Source organism: Curcuma longa, chromosome 3, assembly GCF_044706935.1.
Source record: "Curcuma longa cultivar G26 ecotype Majalengka, Jawa Barat chromosome 3, ITB_CL_G26_1.1, whole genome shotgun sequence".
Classification (NCBI taxonomy): domain Eukaryota; kingdom Viridiplantae; phylum Streptophyta; class Magnoliopsida; order Zingiberales; family Zingiberaceae; genus Curcuma; species Curcuma longa.
The window spans coordinates 12,169,856-12,186,737 of NC_133863.1; the positions used below are offsets into that span (position 1 = coordinate 12,169,856).

General features: G+C 37.3%; 3 protein-coding genes across 5 annotated transcripts; 1 reads left to right on the forward strand and 2 right to left on the reverse strand.

Annotated features, from left to right (window-relative positions):
* Positions 1 to 738: 738 nt before the first annotated feature.
* Positions 739 to 1,975, forward strand: LOC141823703 (early nodulin-like protein 5). The gene is made up of 2 exons (XM_074710962.1): positions 739 to 925; positions 1,590 to 1,975. The coding sequence occupies exons 1-2, from the start codon at positions 739 to 741 to the stop codon at positions 1,973 to 1,975; spliced, it is 573 nt and encodes a 190-aa protein (XP_074567063.1).
* Positions 1,976 to 3,410: 1,435 nt separating this feature from the next.
* Positions 3,411 to 9,912, reverse strand: LOC141824356 (ribosomal RNA small subunit methyltransferase, chloroplastic). Of its 3 annotated transcripts, none has more exons than XR_012601430.1 (11): positions 9,679 to 9,912; positions 9,435 to 9,584; positions 8,737 to 8,793; positions 7,840 to 7,935; positions 7,637 to 7,732; positions 7,150 to 7,234; positions 6,476 to 6,528; positions 5,262 to 5,345; positions 4,100 to 4,210; positions 3,816 to 3,990; positions 3,411 to 3,699 (listed from the first exon to the last, which is right to left on the reverse strand). XR_012601430.1 is itself a non-coding variant. In XM_074711627.1 (10 exons), exons 1-10 carry the CDS (start codon positions 9,910 to 9,912, stop codon positions 3,925 to 3,927), a joined length of 1,032 nt encoding a protein of 343 aa, XP_074567728.1. In that variant the 3' UTR covers positions 3,411 to 3,924. The 3 variants fall into 3 exon arrangements, 1 of the variants encoding a protein (XP_074567728.1); XR_012601429.1 differs by having other exon boundaries at positions 3,776 to 3,990; XM_074711627.1 differs by having other exon boundaries at positions 3,411 to 3,990.
* A 277-nt stretch (positions 9,913 to 10,189) lies between these two features.
* LOC141824307 (uncharacterized) lies at positions 10,190 to 15,992 on the reverse strand. Its single transcript, XM_074711569.1, has 16 exons — positions 15,889 to 15,992; positions 15,708 to 15,801; positions 15,460 to 15,634; positions 15,152 to 15,257; positions 14,951 to 15,033; positions 14,168 to 14,200; positions 13,902 to 14,079; positions 13,695 to 13,815; positions 13,258 to 13,338; positions 12,919 to 12,983; positions 12,478 to 12,534; positions 12,245 to 12,316; positions 11,548 to 11,787; positions 11,140 to 11,255; positions 10,793 to 10,882; positions 10,190 to 10,516 (listed from the first exon to the last, which is right to left on the reverse strand). Exons 1-16 carry the CDS (start codon positions 15,970 to 15,972, stop codon positions 10,360 to 10,362), a joined length of 1,752 nt encoding a protein of 583 aa, XP_074567670.1. The 5' UTR covers positions 15,973 to 15,992; the 3' UTR covers positions 10,190 to 10,359.
* Positions 15,993 to 16,882: the final 890 nt, after the last annotated feature.

A 16,882-nucleotide genomic window follows, 5' to 3' on the forward strand; every position in this document is an offset into this window, starting at 1 on the left:
TGAAGGTTTTCCTTTCATGTTTTGCAGGTAAAGTTGAGGATGCTAGCGAAGTTAAAACACTTCTCTTCAATGCTACCTTGCTTGATTCGGTGAAGGAGGTATAGATTCATAATCATGAGTTTCTCAGTATTGTGTAATTTTGCACAGGGATATAAGCCATTTTGCAAATATTGTGGCCTTCCTTGCTCCCCGTTTGCATTTCTATAATTGTGAACCATCTTATCAGCTCATTGTCACTGTTAGAAATTGGTGTGTTATGTTTATTACTTAGTTGTAAATGCTTCTTTAACCTTCCATATTTTTCGGCTTGATACCTTTTCCAATGCTCCCAGATTTTTGCTTTTATCTTGTTTGCAATGAGAAACTGAAGTCTAGTGCCAGTGTTCGACATTTTGCTCTTCCTTGTTCCTGAGTCTGGGTTTTCTTCTATTCATATTCATTTATTGTTCTAATTCTGATTTAACTTCTCTTTATCTTTGGAATTCTGTCAAAGTGACTTTAAATTTAGAGCTGCGACATAAAATTCAAAACACGATCTCGACAGCTGGCCATGTTTCTCCACGCCACAATGCTCCAATATCAAGTCGCCACGTGCCTGCGTAGCTGAAGCGGAAGACGAAGCGCCCCGTAACGAACTCAACCGCCCACTTCCCTTTCCGCGCCTTTTTAAATTTCGAACCGTTTTGGCGAATTTCCGATCACGCTAGAGACGACGAAGAAGAGGACTCCAATTCCGCCATGGAAGATCTCGCTCGCATCTCCTTCTTCCTCCTCCTCCTCTCGATCTCCTCCCTTCTCTCAGTCGCCGGCCTCGAGTTCCACGTTGGCGGCCCCCGCGGCTGGGTCGTACCTGCCGCCGTCGATGATCCTGAGTACTACAATCGCTGGGCGATGCGAGAGCGCTTCCACGTCGGCGATTCTCTCTGTGAGTTCATTCGATTTCTATTTCCAAAGTCTCAGAGATCTTGTGATTCGATAGTTTGATGTGTTTTATTATACTTGCATCTCGGGTTTTCACCGACTTGGATTCAATTTGAAAACTCCCGATTCATCTCTCAGATCTTGTGATTTGATAGTTTGGTGTGTTTTCGTCTCCTTCCTAGATTTCAAACGTGATGGTTTTCGCAATAACTCGATTGTTTGATCCTGATAATCTTTATTTCCAATCTCGACTTATCACCGATTTCCAGAAATCTTCTAGTTATTATCAGATATCCAAATGATCTCTGTAGTTTGATTTTCTTTAGATACTTTTATAGATTTTGACCACGACGTTTCCTGCAATGACTGAATTGTTTGAATCTGGAAAATTTTACTTCCCTCACGATTAATCATCAATTTGCATAAAGTTTGAGCGAAAAGGTGAAGAAAACTCTCGATTCATATTAGAGATCCAAATGATTCGATTGTTTGATCTGTTTTTCTTTTCCTTTCCATATTTCGAATACGATCCAGATGTCTTAGTTTTATCCCAATTGATTACCAATTTGAATACTATTTGATTGGAAAGGGGAGACATCGTCTGCTTCATCTCAGAGATCCAAACGATTCGATACTTAAATCTGTTTTTTCCTTCTTTGTCGTTCTAGATTTCAAATACAAGAATGACTCGGTGGCGGTTGTCGACCGGGAGGCGTACGGCGAGTGCAGCGCGGCAGATCCGCTTGTCCTCTTCGATAACGGAAACACCACCTTCCGCTTCGACCGCTACGGCTTCTTCTACTTCATCAGCGGCGCGTCGGGGCACTGCGAGGCCGGGCAGCGCCTCATCGTGCGAGTCATGGTGCACCCTGCCACCTCCGGCGCATCCGGCAGCCCGGCGCCAGCGCCGGTCACTGGAGGATCGTCCAACTCAGGCACAGGCTCAGGCTCAGGCTCAGGCTCAGTCCCAGCCAAGTCCGATTCACCTCGGCCGATTCGTGAAGGTTTAGGTATGCTGATCGAAACTCTGCTCGCTGTTTTGCTGTTAGTTTAATTAATAGATGCAGTTGGTAATCCAAATTCTTCATCAAATTATGTTCAACATGACCGGCTGACATTTCTTCATTAGGTCTAGAAAATGGTACTGTTCTATCAATTTCCTCTTACCTGCTGTTTATTGTAATCCTAAATTTATCGACAATCAATGGACTGCTTGCTGTTATTTTCCATTTGGGTAAAAGAAATATTCTGTTTAGGCTCTTGTACTTCTGCAAAAGCAAATTATAAAAGTTGCACGCTAGTTTTGATCCTATATTATCCTATCCTGAACCAAAAGAACTGCAAGTTACAGTATCAGCTAGTGTTTAAGTTTTTGATCAATTTGATCAAGAAGCTTCAGAGCTGCAACCATCACAATCTCTCCAGTTATGTTCTTGATAAGATTACCAGTTAGAAGGCAATTTTCACTCCCTGGCATTACTTTCCTCGGCTTTGTCTCCCTATTTGTCGACTGCAGTGCCCTTCTGAGCTTCATAGCGGAGACAAGGGACTGTAAGTTCACAAAAGCCTGAACATTCTGGCAAAAGGGAGAAAAAGATATAGCCTCACACATTCTCGAAGAGATAAATCACGGAAGACTTTTGCCCTAATATAACGTACGTCTCTTTTGCATGTGATAAAAGCCTTGAAGATGCTTGAGTATGAAGGAGAGTTGATTACGTACTAATTAAGAGGAAGGATTTCATTAAATGTTTTATTGATTTCTCTCCGTGTATTCATAAGCCAGTTAGTAGTTAGAATAAACATCATGATCATCAGCAGGCCATATTAATCCTAACTATTTCGAGTCAAGTGTAGTAGACGCACTGCATTTGAGATTCAAAAATAACTAAATAAATGAACCATCTTTCCTCCATTCCTGATATCTTCGATGTTATTCATAATGACATTTTGTGCTGAAAGTTATGCTATATTGAATAAGGAATTTTTCCCCATCACAAATAACCTACCATATGTATGTCAGCCCGTCACTTAAAATCTATTTTTCTCGTCCTGTCTATTGTTATAGTCGACTCTCTCTCTCCCCATGGTCTTTCAGCACCTATTGATAATTTTTTAAAAAAGAGAAGAGCCACAATAAAAAAAATCATATTTCCAAAACCTAATCGTGAGAATGATCTAGTCGAGAAGAGCAAGATTGCCTTATTTGTTACTGGATTCCATCGAGAAGACAATGAACAGGAGTATTCAGTAGGGTTAAAAACTTCGTATTTAGCCAAAAGGTCAAGGCCACGTGCCAAGTATCGTGGGGCCCAAAACCCACGAATAATATGAGTGAGCGCCCAAAACCCAAGCTCGACTCAAATGAGCCATATATCCATGAATGCCTACTCTCGAACGCCCATTACCACTCCCAAAATGTGAGATTCTTCCATGCTTTTACATGTTAATAGATTATGTTTTACGTAGGGAGATTTCTGCGATTTAACCAAATCAAAATTGCCAATTCAAATTAGATCAGGAGCTAAAATGCAAGTCATTCAAATGCATTTTTGTGCTACCATAAGACATGTTTTAAATAAGAACACAATTGTTGAGATCCAGCGTCGCCATTAGCTTCCAAGAATCTCCACTTGGAAGATCAGACCTTGAGTTTACCATATCGACTGGGGAGGTTTACGAAACCATTATTCTACCCATTTGATACGGCATATACTTCACCTTGCTAATTTCTATATCTGAAAACTCGCCATGTGGAATGGTGATCTTGCAGAAACCCTGAGAAACAAATGGCAAAACATTATCCATGTTTACGAGACGGAGTAAATGCAGCAGCATCAGCTCATTCGCTTACTCTTTCCATGTGGCAAACAATGGTTGGCACAAAGTTAAACCTAGTTTATCGTATTTCGGATTGATGTCATGAAGGTGCAAGCAACCATCGGGTGTGGCCGTCTTGATGCCAGGAGGCACCTCCATCGATAGTCAACAAGGTTGAAGTAGCTAAACTTTTGCAATTAAGTTGTGCAAGTTAACAAAGTCTTCCATAGTTAACTCTCCAGGTCTGGCCTGCATTTTTATTCAAGAGGGCGCGGTGCAAACAGGGTTTATGCAAAACATTAGCAGAAGATGAATAGGAGAAAAAAAGGCGCAAGAGGTACCATGAGTAGTTACATACCGTGACTGGGTGACCGATGCTGCTTAAAGCAGCCTCAATTTGATCAGATGGAGATATGCACTGCAGTGAATTCCGCAGCATTTTGCGCTTGCCGTTGAAAGCAGAACTTATCTAGGAAAACAGATGAAAGGTCACAGGAAACTTTTTATGTTCCTTTTGGCAATATATTTGGTTTGTAGGAATACTAGTTTTGTTAATTCAAATGGAATAAGCATTCCTATGTTTAATTGTAGAAACAAAGTTAGATTATACTGATTCTATGGGAATTGTAATTTCCTATTATTTATAAGTAATAAATATTCAAATCATTTAGGCTTCCATAAAAGGCTTCCAAAATATATATATTGTGAACCACACCAAATTTGTCAAACAGATGGAGCTAGGTGGGTCATACAATTCAATGGTTCAGTTGATCGAGCAGGGCAATTGAGCCAGATGAACCAAACCCAACAAGGTAGAAGAGCTCATGGGCGAAATGGACCAACCAGACCTAGAGAGCTCAATGGGATGATTGGAATGACCGACCTGTTCGAGACAAGAGACCAGGAAGGCAGACCAACCGGACGACGTGTCAATTGAGCTGAGTAGGCCGATTAGGCAAGGTGAGTCACACAAAATATCTTATCATTGTGAAAACCGTTTATTGTCTATCCTTTATAAAATTCTATAAATCAAACATACGAATAATTATTCCATATCTATTCTTTTACAAACCAAACTAAGGAACATTTATTCTTATTCTATTTCTGTCTATACCATTCCATAGAATAACTATTCCAATTCGTGAACCAAATGCACTATAATGGGGGAAAAAATCTATCAAGGAGAACAACTAGCAGAGTTTTTGATGAAAGGAGCATAAGCAGCATCAATAAAATCATATCCTCAGAACGAGGAAACAAATAAAAAAGTAGATTGTTCATGGAATCACAAATCAATTCAGCTTTTTTTTTTTCTTTCCCAAGTTCTACTATGATCTGATGGTAGCTGATTTGGATCAAATAAGCTCTTAATATTATAGAAGAATATATATGTGTTATGATAATAATGCTCAAACAAAATTCATCAGTTAAGATCAGGAATCTTGGAGCTCAACAATACGTTCTTGGAAACATGATTTGGAAAGAAAGGAAATTGAAAAGGTAGAAGAACGCAAACGAACCATTGAAAAGAAGCTTTTGCGTGAAGTAACCAAGGGATATTCTGCACTTTGCTTTAGTCTAAATTTAATAATGGCAGCATCAACCTGCAAAGCATCAAATAGCAAAGGAGTAAGAAATATGTTGTAGACGCTCATGAAGAGACTCATAACAGATTCATTTTTCTACAGAATTTAGAAGAAACAAAATCAAGTTTGATTTCTAGTGTAAATGAAAACATTTAGAAGAAACCTACTAGAATCATCATTGCAAGCTCAAAGCATTAGGGATTTCAAGTTGTGCACCAGGCTCTCAATATATAACACAACACAATCTAACTCAATCAAATGCATGATTCAAAAATGATATAAGATCACCCAAACATATATGGATTACCAACTTAAATTTATTTTAATAATTTCAACAATATTTTTGTATCACATAACATAACTTTTTAAAAGGATTAATTAATCTTATGTAAAATTATTTCTAAATATATATAAATAAACTTTTATATTATTTTGTATAGTTTTATATTAACATAAATGATAAGACATGCTTCTGATATCTGATCCAGCCTAAGAATTAAAATGTAATGAATTTGGATGTTGAGTCTAATATGAATATCTAGTTTAAAATATCAATTCATCCGACCTGACCAAACTGTAGTTATATATTATTTACCTAAATTCAATTATATACAAAATCCATACTAACTAATAGGAGTAATATACTCCAAGAAATTTTATGTAGCAATAAATTATAACAGTACTAATAGTAATGAAAGGTGCCATTCAATTATATTGCATTGAATGACTATTATGTTTAGATTTTATATATTTGTGCATTAAGAATTGTCTTAAGATATTTAGTTATACATTTTATTACACATAATATTAGAATTTAATTTTTCGTGAATTAAGCAATTCATTGAAGGGGAGTCATGTGATCTGGTAGTCACGGGTTCGAGTCATAGAAACAGTCTCTTGCAATATAAGGTAAGATTATGTACAATAAATCCTTTCCTAGAACTCCACATTAGTGGGAACTTTGCGCACTGGGTTGCCCTTTTTATTAAGCAATTCATTTTTTGCATGACATTATTAAGTGTTTTAATGATCTAAAAAAAGACTCCAATATAGGTCTAGTTGAATCTACTATAGAAACACCAATCAAATTATCGTAAACGCAGAGATATTAGTAGCAAGCTTGTAAGATATTGAGATAAGGAACTTACATTAGGTTGAGGAAAAAAATTAGTTCTTTCAACTTTGAATTTGTACTCTGGATCTGTACCAAATTGGCAGTACACTTTTGTCAGAAACTAACTAGAGATGAATTGATTATAAAATATAAACACAATTCAAGGCAAGATAAGTTTTTAGGGATGTCATAGACCCTTCAAGTTCAATTGTAATCTGACAAAAAAGTTCCTTGGAGTAACAGCAATGCAGACTGGAGTCATGAAATTACTCTAATTTGAGCCCAAATTTGAATTACATTCTAACACTCCTACCAAATACCAACCAAATCTTAATTAAGAGGTACCTTAACCAAGGGCACTGGTAGATCACCAAGTGAACCTAAAGCATTGAGTTGTTAGTCCACACAGTCTACCTAAATCTGAACTCAACCTTGAGTGGTGCTTAATTTATTAGCAAAGCCTAACCATATCTCAGTTACGATGTAATTGAACCCCGCTTAAGCCTGTTAGCTGGACAGAAATACCCAAAACCAGAATCTGTTCCAGTCACTATTTCAGATTTTCTTCCTTTCCTTGTTTTTTTTTTTGACTAGCTTGCATGCCTAAGGAAGTGCATCTCTTCATTATCTCAACATAAAAATGCACTGCTTTCGTAAACACCAACTTTCTGAATCCACTTCAGAGAAAAAAGAGAGGAGAAAACATACCTGAATAGAACTGCACAAAAATGTTAATAGGCCGATATTCTGGTGTCCGCAAGGAACATTCTGCCAGACGAGATGCAGTTTCATCCTACAAATCATGCAATTAGTTCAAAACAACATATTAGTCACAGTACTAAGATAAAAGGTGTAGATAAGCTTTTTTGAAGAGTAAATCAAAAATTTTGCACATGTTTTGCCTTTAGCTTCAGGCAGTTAGAGATTGTTTACTACAGTATCCAAGATGGATTGGTTGAAAATCGCTAAGTTTTTTATGAAAACGGGCAGCAGAGGCAGTAGAAATATGATGAAACACAATCCATAGTACGCCTTTGCAGTATTATTATCATTTTTGAGATCATTCATCAACCTAAGAAATACATTGAAGAGCAAAAAAGGTTGGTAATTTATATAAGGGATACATGTTTGAGTTCCTAAGGCAATAAAAAGCTACAAGAGGTTTTTAAGTGATGCAAATAGGTTCAGAACTTACCTGAAGCAAAAGGACAACATCAGAAAAGATATCACCCATTGGAAGAAGCTGCTTTATAACCTCAGTACTTATATTAAAAGGCAAGTTTGAAACCACCTGCAAGGAGAAAAGAAAATGCCAAGGATGACTTTCCAATCGATTATCAGAAATTTTCATGATATACATTGTCAAAAAACAAAGAATTGTGTTTTAACTATCATAACCTTTGCGGATGCAGGTCTTGTTTCCATATGATTCTTCTCCAAAAATGAAGTTAAATGTGAACATATATGACATTTTGTGAAATCTTCTTGAAGAACCTACATTCTCAATAGAAGTTTGATAAGATATATTAATCTCTGACTTTTAGAACTCTGCATTCATCAACTAACTGTAATAGACTTTTTAATCAACAAGACATTCAGCCAATTATAGAATTTTGAGGATCAATATGCAATCATGTTTCTCATTAAGGATTTTGATTAGGTCATTATCAAATAATATTGGTAGCTACATCAAGAGTAATTTGTGGTTCCATTTCCATCTCATAGGCATTCGGTTTGATTAATTGAATCAAAACCTTCAAGCATAATGAGAAACTGAAAACTGAACTGAACTATTCCTAATTAGGAATCTGTTTTAGTTCCAAGTTGAAAACCATGTACAAGGATCTATCGTACCAACTAGAAACTTGAATTCCAATGATGGCCTGTCTCAAAGAGTGTTAATAACTACATATTCAGAAAATCAGTTTTTAGGCGAACCATGAAGCATGAATGTTCATCATCTTGCATAGGCAAGACTTCAAAAGACTCAGAGTAACAGGATATCTCCAATTGTTCATCTAAGTTAAAAAGGTTCCAACCTATGAGGCTATGCATAGGTAAGCCAACAGAAACTTTCTAGCAGATCTGGTGAGCAAACAACAGAGTCAAATATTCATCTCACATGATAAAATTTATCCAGAAACAGATGCAACATTGATTCAAGTTTTGACAAAAGTTTGGGTCACTATAGGAATACAATGATAAACATCTCCAAAGAAATAACAATGCAAAGAAAAATAAGACGAACAACTTTCAAGTGATGTTTTCTAAAAAGTGTAAAGTAAATCAGATTACCAATAATTGGCCAGTAGCACCAAACCTTTCTTGAACGAGAAGGGCCATATGTGGATCCTGAAACAGAACAGTAATGGTAGTATTGGTAGATTATCAACACCACAAAGTACACTAAAAATTGTAAGATATTGAAGAAAGGGGTTGAAGATGATAGCAAGCAAACAAAGCATCCTAACTACAACTTCGAATTCAAAATATGCATGCATAGCATACATGTACAAAGATATATGCATGCATACAACAAATACAATAGGGTTGCAATTGAGAGGAGCAGCTTGTTTAGATGCGGGTACACAACTTGTGTAGAACATGCTCATTTATATGCTTGTGAACAACCTCTATTATGATCTTGCCAATATGCTCATTCTTATGCTCCAAAGAAGCTTGTTTACAAGCTCAATGAATTCATGGGTTACGTGTGATAATCATATATATAACTGATGAATTGTAAAATTGAGGTTTAGCTGATTAGAGAAAGACTCAGCTGAATCCCATTTCAATTGAGTTAGGATTTACATATGAGATTATGTGAAAATGAACGATCAAATTCTCCTTTATATACAGAAACGACGATGAGAAAATCGTGTGGGTTAATTATATTCGCTGAATGCTGATACCAAAGCATTTTAAGCCACAATAAGCTAAGAGCCAACATCTATAGAGTTTACTAAAGTCACAAGAAGCGAAGAGTTCCCAACCTTTTCGACAGCGACCACCATTGCTCCGGCATTTATCAGAACATTGGTCAAAGAACCAGTTCCCGGGCCGATCTCGAGCACCACATCTCCTTCTCCAACGTCAGCGACATTAACAAGCTCCTCATTTATACTCGAGTTCAGCATATAATGCTGAAAAATAAGACAAAAAAAAAATCGAATCAATCCTTAAAAGATCAAAGAATACAACCCTCTCGCCTTCCTTTTTGACGGAAGACACCACTACCTGACCGAGAGACTTTCTAGGTTTGTGGCGACCACGGGAGTTGAGTGATCGAACAGTGGAGTGGTAGTCATCTTCACCGATCCGCCGATCTTCACGCTGGCCGGCAGCGGCGACGACGAAGGGGAGAGGACGCCGGCGAGGTGCGGGGACGAGGGGGGTGGGCAGCGTCCTCCGCGGCGGAGAACACGACACCGAATAGGGCGAAGGAAAGCGCGTCGGACGAATCGCAAGCATCTTATTCGTCGTCGCCGGGGATTCTTCTTCTGTCGCACGACCGGCAGATGTGAGTGGTCGGGCGGCGGATGGGGTGAAATAAATCGTAGACCACGAAGGCACGTGCATTGCACGTGCAATTTATGATATTTTTTAAAATGCCACATCGTTCACTCTTAACTATCAGTTAAGTAATTTAAGCATTTATATTCTAAGACGATTTGAAAATTTTATAAAATATTTTTAAACAGGAAATGATTCAAAATTTTGCAATTTTTGACACACAAAAATCCCAAATAAACAACTCATAGATTCAATTAAGTGTCGTCGAACAAATCACTAGTCGATCAACAATGAAGATCATCACAGCTATATTTCGATGTTCACATATCTAGAGAGAAGGGGAAAACAGCAGAGTTTAATCTTATTTGAGTCAGTAGCTCATTGTATTGCGGCATTTCTTACGAGTTATGAATGTTCAGCTGCACACAACTCCAGAGCTTGTTCAGCTTCTCTCAGAAAGAGGCTTGTGAGATGCTTCTGCCCTTTTCTATACACCACGCAAGACCGCCGTGTTCTGCTCATCGTCGTCATCGATTTCTCCTGTGTCGTGCTCATCTTGCTCCTGTAATGTCTCAATAGAAAAGGTTGTGTGAAGTTTGGTGGAAGGATATCATCCACAAGCCAATAATTTGTATCTTCCATCAAGCGGGAGTATAAGTGGCGAGTATGTGTCATCAACCAGAGCTCAAAGTGCTAAAAGAAAGAACTCTCTATTCAAAAAAAAAAATAAATAAAGCAGCGTAATCTTGAATTCCAGAGGTAATTCATAGTCAAATTGATGAATGATAATTAATACTTGTGGTGAATCGTGACGCCACTAGAAATAAGGTCAGCATACCTCTCGAAATCTTGAAGCTCTGTGACTGAGTTTGCGAGGATTTCATCATCATAGTCTTCTGTTCCGGATCCCTCCTCAAGTTCTGTCATTCTTGGAAACATAGAAGAAGAACAGATATAAGAAGAAAATTTAGGCCCAAATTTGAGAATTTACAACTTGTAATTGTATTCATACTAGAAAATTAATTACAACATGAGATGACAGTATGCTACTAAGAAAATCAAGAGAGAAAAAAGGTTGAATTTTTTAAACTATTCTATCACGATCACGATTCCAACCCCAATTTTGACAACTATGATTTAAACCATGATTCAAGCTCAAAAAATGTGGAGTAAGATTTAGAGTACTTCGTGCGGAGAAGTTCAACAAGCAGCTCCAACGCTCCATAATCCCCACATACTTCCCATACAGCTGCTTCAACATCTTTATCAGATGGTTGTCTCTCTTCTCCAGCCGTGCCAAGCTGCCAACAGAAAAGAGGAAAGGAAATCAAAGGGTAATAGAAACAAATGGTTTATTTTTCAAATCAATATATCCAAAATTATTATTTTTTCAAATCTATTTTTTTAAAAGTTAAAATTTAAGATTCTTGCCCTCTTTCTTTTCCTCTCAAAGGGTCAAAAGGGAAGATAGACTAAGGAATACTTTCCTTATCCTTTTTCTAAAGATTTTTTCCTCTACCTCTAAGCTCTTTCTGTCCCTAGTTATTTGCACAACATCAAGAAACCAAAGAGTTTCCGCCATTATATCATTACCTCTTCTAGTAACGAAGTAACTTGCCTAAGCTCATGCTCTTGCATTGCAATCGTCCGTAAAGCCACAAGAAACTCTTGAGGAAAAACTAACTTGCTCAAATATGAAGGAACTTTACGCTCTCCGCTCCAACTATAGTTATAGGTCTGGCCAGCCAGACTTTTTGTACTGTCTTGACATTTTTCACTGAAGAAACCGTGATCAAGTAAACTTTTAGGTAGGAGACATCTAAGTTCAGCTTTCTGCAGGGAAAGAACAAAATCGTAAGCAAAACGGAAGATATACCAGACAACAAGGGAATAAAATTTGCTACATTTTCTTGATAGCTTGTGAAGAGATTAATAAAAAAATGAACAAATTGAATCCAATGGTTTGCCAACTTTTAGATGGAAAATGATATTATGAAGATACTGAGCGTCCATTTATTTTCCCCAAAAACAAAACATATTTTATTAAAATCTTAATAACAACTGGCATGACTCGAGCTAGGAGCCAATAACGATTGCATAACATGAAGACTATGGCTCCTCTAAAATACAGTATGAATAATCACAAGCGGTAGAGATTATGTAATCATGATTTGTAACTCATGAAGTGGAATAAGGCAGTTTAAACTAAGAGCATTTTCCTAGTTATGTCATTCATAAGAAAGCTATTCATAACCTGCATTCTAAGAAATTTATTTCAGATCTTGAATACCTGAGCTTCTAAAAGCCCTGCTTTGCTACTTGATAATGGAGCATTATGTAATGCTTCCATGGGATAATGGACCTGAAAGCATAAACGAGCAAAAAATGATGTGTCTATGGTAAAGTATGTTAAAATGCAACAGCATTAATGAATAAAGTAAATGGCATGGAGGAGTTTGACAAGAGAATGAGTAACTTGGAAAAAAATTTAGCTGCATAATATACTAATAAATATTTCTCTACCATGAGATAGTCATCTGGGTTGTTGTCAAGAACAAATCCATAAAGATACAACAGTTCCTGCAAGTAAACAACAATGCTGACCAAATTATAAATTTACTAGTTTGATATAAAAGGAAAGAAATTGATTCAGTAAAGTGAGAACAGAAGATTGTTCCATCTGATTCAAAAGCCACTGTATTCTTAACTTTTAACATTTTCTTTGAGATAAAGTTTTAAAACATACACAGCACATGAGACACATGAATGAACATGTTGAAAAACAAGTGGAACAGATAAAGTTGAGGTGTAAGATATAAAAGGAGATCAAAAAAAGTCTAGCTAAGATAATTGAAAGCGATTTAAGAGAATAGTAGTCATGGTATAGACAATTTCAAATAGTTGTATCTAACATGGCATCAAACAGATAAAGCATTACCTTGTTGCCTAACACAAACTATTTACCTCATTGCCTTTGTTACCATAGCTGATGCATATCTCTTTCCCATCTTCAAAGCTCTGTTGATCAGCTTTTGCAAAGACAGAAAATTAAATAATGATCAGATGTCAATGTGCATGTCAAATAGATAAATACTGGGCTGGTTATTAGTTATTAGCAACTTGTGAAAGAAATATAAGATTTTCTAATGCATTATGGTTTGCATGCCTGAATTGAAAAAAAAAAAACTCTCAGTTAGTAAGCAAGGAGAAAGAGAGCAAATTAACTTTAAATATTACAAAATTACTAAGACAAAAATTTCACAGAGCTTTAAAAGTTATATTAGCATATAAATGACACTTTACCAAGTGTGAGATACATTGAGGCAGGAATTCCAGTTACATCTCCAGTGGAATCAACCTCCCAAGTTGCACCTGCCTTCAAACCTGAAAGGAGATAATATTCGCACGTGAAACAATTATGCAGAAAAATGTGCAAAGGTTGCCATCATACTAATTTTGCAGCATTGAACAAGAGTATATAATAATACAAGTGTGTAAATAACGTGAAAAGCCCACAGCAATAAACTCTCCCAACGTTATGGTAGTCTTGTGCAGTTCATAGTTTATACTATGCAGCCATTTGGAAAATAATTAAGGTTAACAAACAAGAAACTAAACTCCAGTATATGTTGTAAACAGTGAATGCGGAAAAGTGTTCCTAAAATCTATTCACAGAAATCATTATGCTTGACTTCTGAACATTGATAGAATTTGTTGATAGCTATGGGATTTTGACATACCATGGTTACAAAAGTCAATTCCAGGAATAAGTCCCTCTACCCAGACAGTCTCTGCACCTTTATTTTTTGAAGTTTCATCAGCCTTGTCATTATCCTTAACACCATCTAACATATGCACCCCCTGTAGTGAAATACAATTTTAAAAAACTACATATTAATTGCACATTCTTTTCCTATAGCATAAAATGGATTAGAAGCAACTAACACCTCAGTTTGCCCATTCTGTTCATGGACAGATGTTTTACCAGGAATTTCAGATGTATTAGTACCCACTTCACTGCTATTAAGTGAAGAATTATTGCCTAGCACCTTGGCTGGCTCAGGAAATACGTAAGAATGAGGAAATGGAATGTTCAGAGCCCTAGTCCAGAATATGGAATTTGCCCTGTACTTGAGCAACAACATAAAAAAATGTTTTAAGTCTGAGTATAAAAAAAATTAGTGACATCATATAAGAATCTTAAAATGCATACCAAAGGAAATCTTCAAATTGCACTTCGGTAGCTCTGCCAAGAAGTTGAAAGGATACTGAACATTAGAACTATGCGACATCAAATCACAGAAAGAAATCAAAGAACAAAGCCAAAAGAAAATACTAAAATTTTGACAACTTTTAGGCATCCCTAGTTAATCTGGCTAAAATATAAACCACAATTTAGTGTGGATATTTTAGTAGAGAGCACACATGTTCATTAGAAACAAAACTATTAGTGGCCAATTGATATCATTATTATGATATAAAAAATTCATATAACAAATATTTTACTGAAAGAAGAATAAGAGATGGAAACAAGAAGTGGCTAACAAGAAGAAACAAACATCCTTAATTCAGTAGAATAAGAGATGGAAACAAGAAGTGGCTAACAAGAAGAAACAACAATTCTATCAACTACATTTGACCATATGAGCATCTTATCCATGAAATTTATAGAAGTTTAAGACTCCAAAGTCAAATCAATGCAATAATAAAAAAATTTATGTATTTTCAAGATTCATCTAAAAATTATTGCCATAGTGTAGCATACAGAGAAGGTTTAGGAAGAAGAGAGGCATCAAATAGTTACCAAAGTTGAGCTTTGAACTCTGAATAAAATTGAGGACATTTATAATAATTATGAGGATGCACCATATATGCATGTATTTGGTTGAGTACTATAGTATAATCTCAAGTCTTGAGTACTATGTAAATATTGCATGCTTCAAAAATCTATTGAAGGAAAGTCGAACTTTTTTCCAATTCAGACCATCTAACCCACCTATCAAAACCTTCATCACAATGCAAAAGCTCTTCAACTAGGCTTCGGACCTTGTCATTAAATAATGCTAGCAATTGTTTCCTCTGCAGTCAAAGAAACAGTCCTATATAACCAACAGATCTAAATTCTAATTTCTAGAAATTTAATGATGTAATAAGATGCAGTTCTAGCTTTTAAGATGGTACTATAACATTCAAGTACCTGGACTAATGTGGCTCGGTGCAAGGTTGTCCCTCTCAATTCAGCAAGCTCATCTTCTGAGAACCATATAGTGCTCCCAAAGGTGCTCGGAAGCAAGTCAAAATACCTGCAATGGAACCTGAATCAGGCAACAAAAGCCACATGCACACTGAGGAAACACATGCGACTTTTGCGACTTTATCTCGTGCTTGTGAAGAAATTCACCACGATCATGTTTTTCCAAATAGGAAAAGAACATCAATAACAGAAAGGTGGATTTTTTTCAACTAAAAAAGTCAATTTTTTTTAATGATAGATTGAGTCCTCACGGCTTCCACACTGAGTTCGGACGCAATCGCTCCACCACCAAAAAAACCATCACCAGAAAACGGTCATCGACGTCGCCTTCCTCGAACAAGGCCCTACATCTAGGGCCGACGAACTGATCCTGGAGTACTCTCATCGGCGTGATGGCCAAATCAAGCGGAACGACCATGACGATACCTGCCAATTCGTTTCAGATCAGAATCCCTACACAAGTTCGCTTAAAACCTAGATGAGAACTCGAGATCATTACCATCACCATTATTGCCAGCGGTGGAGTATACGCCGAAGCCCTTCTCTGATCCGCAGTAACGGATACTACAGCCTCGCAGCTCTCCTCCGTTGGCCTACCATCCGATTGCAAAATTGCAACTTCACCAAACTTAAAGCTAGAGAAGGAGAGAAAGAGAGGGAGAGAGAGGGAAGGGACAGACCTGTAGCCATTGGAGGAAGTAGCTGAGCTTAGCTTCTTGTTCTTGGGGACCAGAAGAAGCGATGATGGCTCCATTTCCTCCCATGGAGCTTTGGCGGCGAAAAAGGTTTTTTCCCCCGGTATTTAGCAAAGCAGTGTCGGGACACGATAAACAACGCGATTCGTGCAGGGACACAGCACGCAACCACGAGGTGTTTAGAAACCCGCAACCGGATCAAATAAGACCCGAAAATATTTTTTAAAACTTTTTTTTAATTAGTTAAGAACTTCGAATTGAAACGAAGTTGAAGTTTCAAGTGAAGGTTCGAAATTTGTTTCGGAGACTTAATTTGTTACATCGCTCAAACCAGATTTGATGCAACATCTCAAAATGCGACTAAAACTGAACAGTCTCTCGACATCTAGAGGTTGAGCTGATCCGCTAGCACCGACTTCGGATGCTTCTACCACCTCCTGCGAATATCCAAATCTGTGAGTTATCAGAGGTTTGACGTCGATTTTCCGACTTCTGAGGAACTCGATACATACTGGCAAGCAGTATATTTGTATCGAAGATTAAGAGAAAAGGGTGAACTAGACGAGATAAAGAACCCTACGAGGAAACCTAACCTTGAGATAGTGAACATCACTGCTGCAAATGCCAACGGCCTTCATCCTCGCACGACCACCCCGAGGCGGCAGATGGAAAGGTTGGATCTCCAGCGTCGAGGGACCAACTTCGCCGCCATGTTCTCTTCTGCCTGGCCGCATCTCCGCTTCCTTCGCCGCCCTTCCCCATATCCATCCGGTCAGCGACAGCGTCGACTCTTTGATGGCTCAATGGAGGAAGATCTGGAGATTGATGGACGGAATAGTAGGAAGCGCAGAAAGGAAGGGCAGAGAGCAGAGTGATCCTTTGCTCAATCTCCACAATTTATTAAGTGCGGTAGCTAAATTAATAATAATAAGTGTAGAGAAATTAAATCAGAATTAGAACAATAAATGAATAATAATAC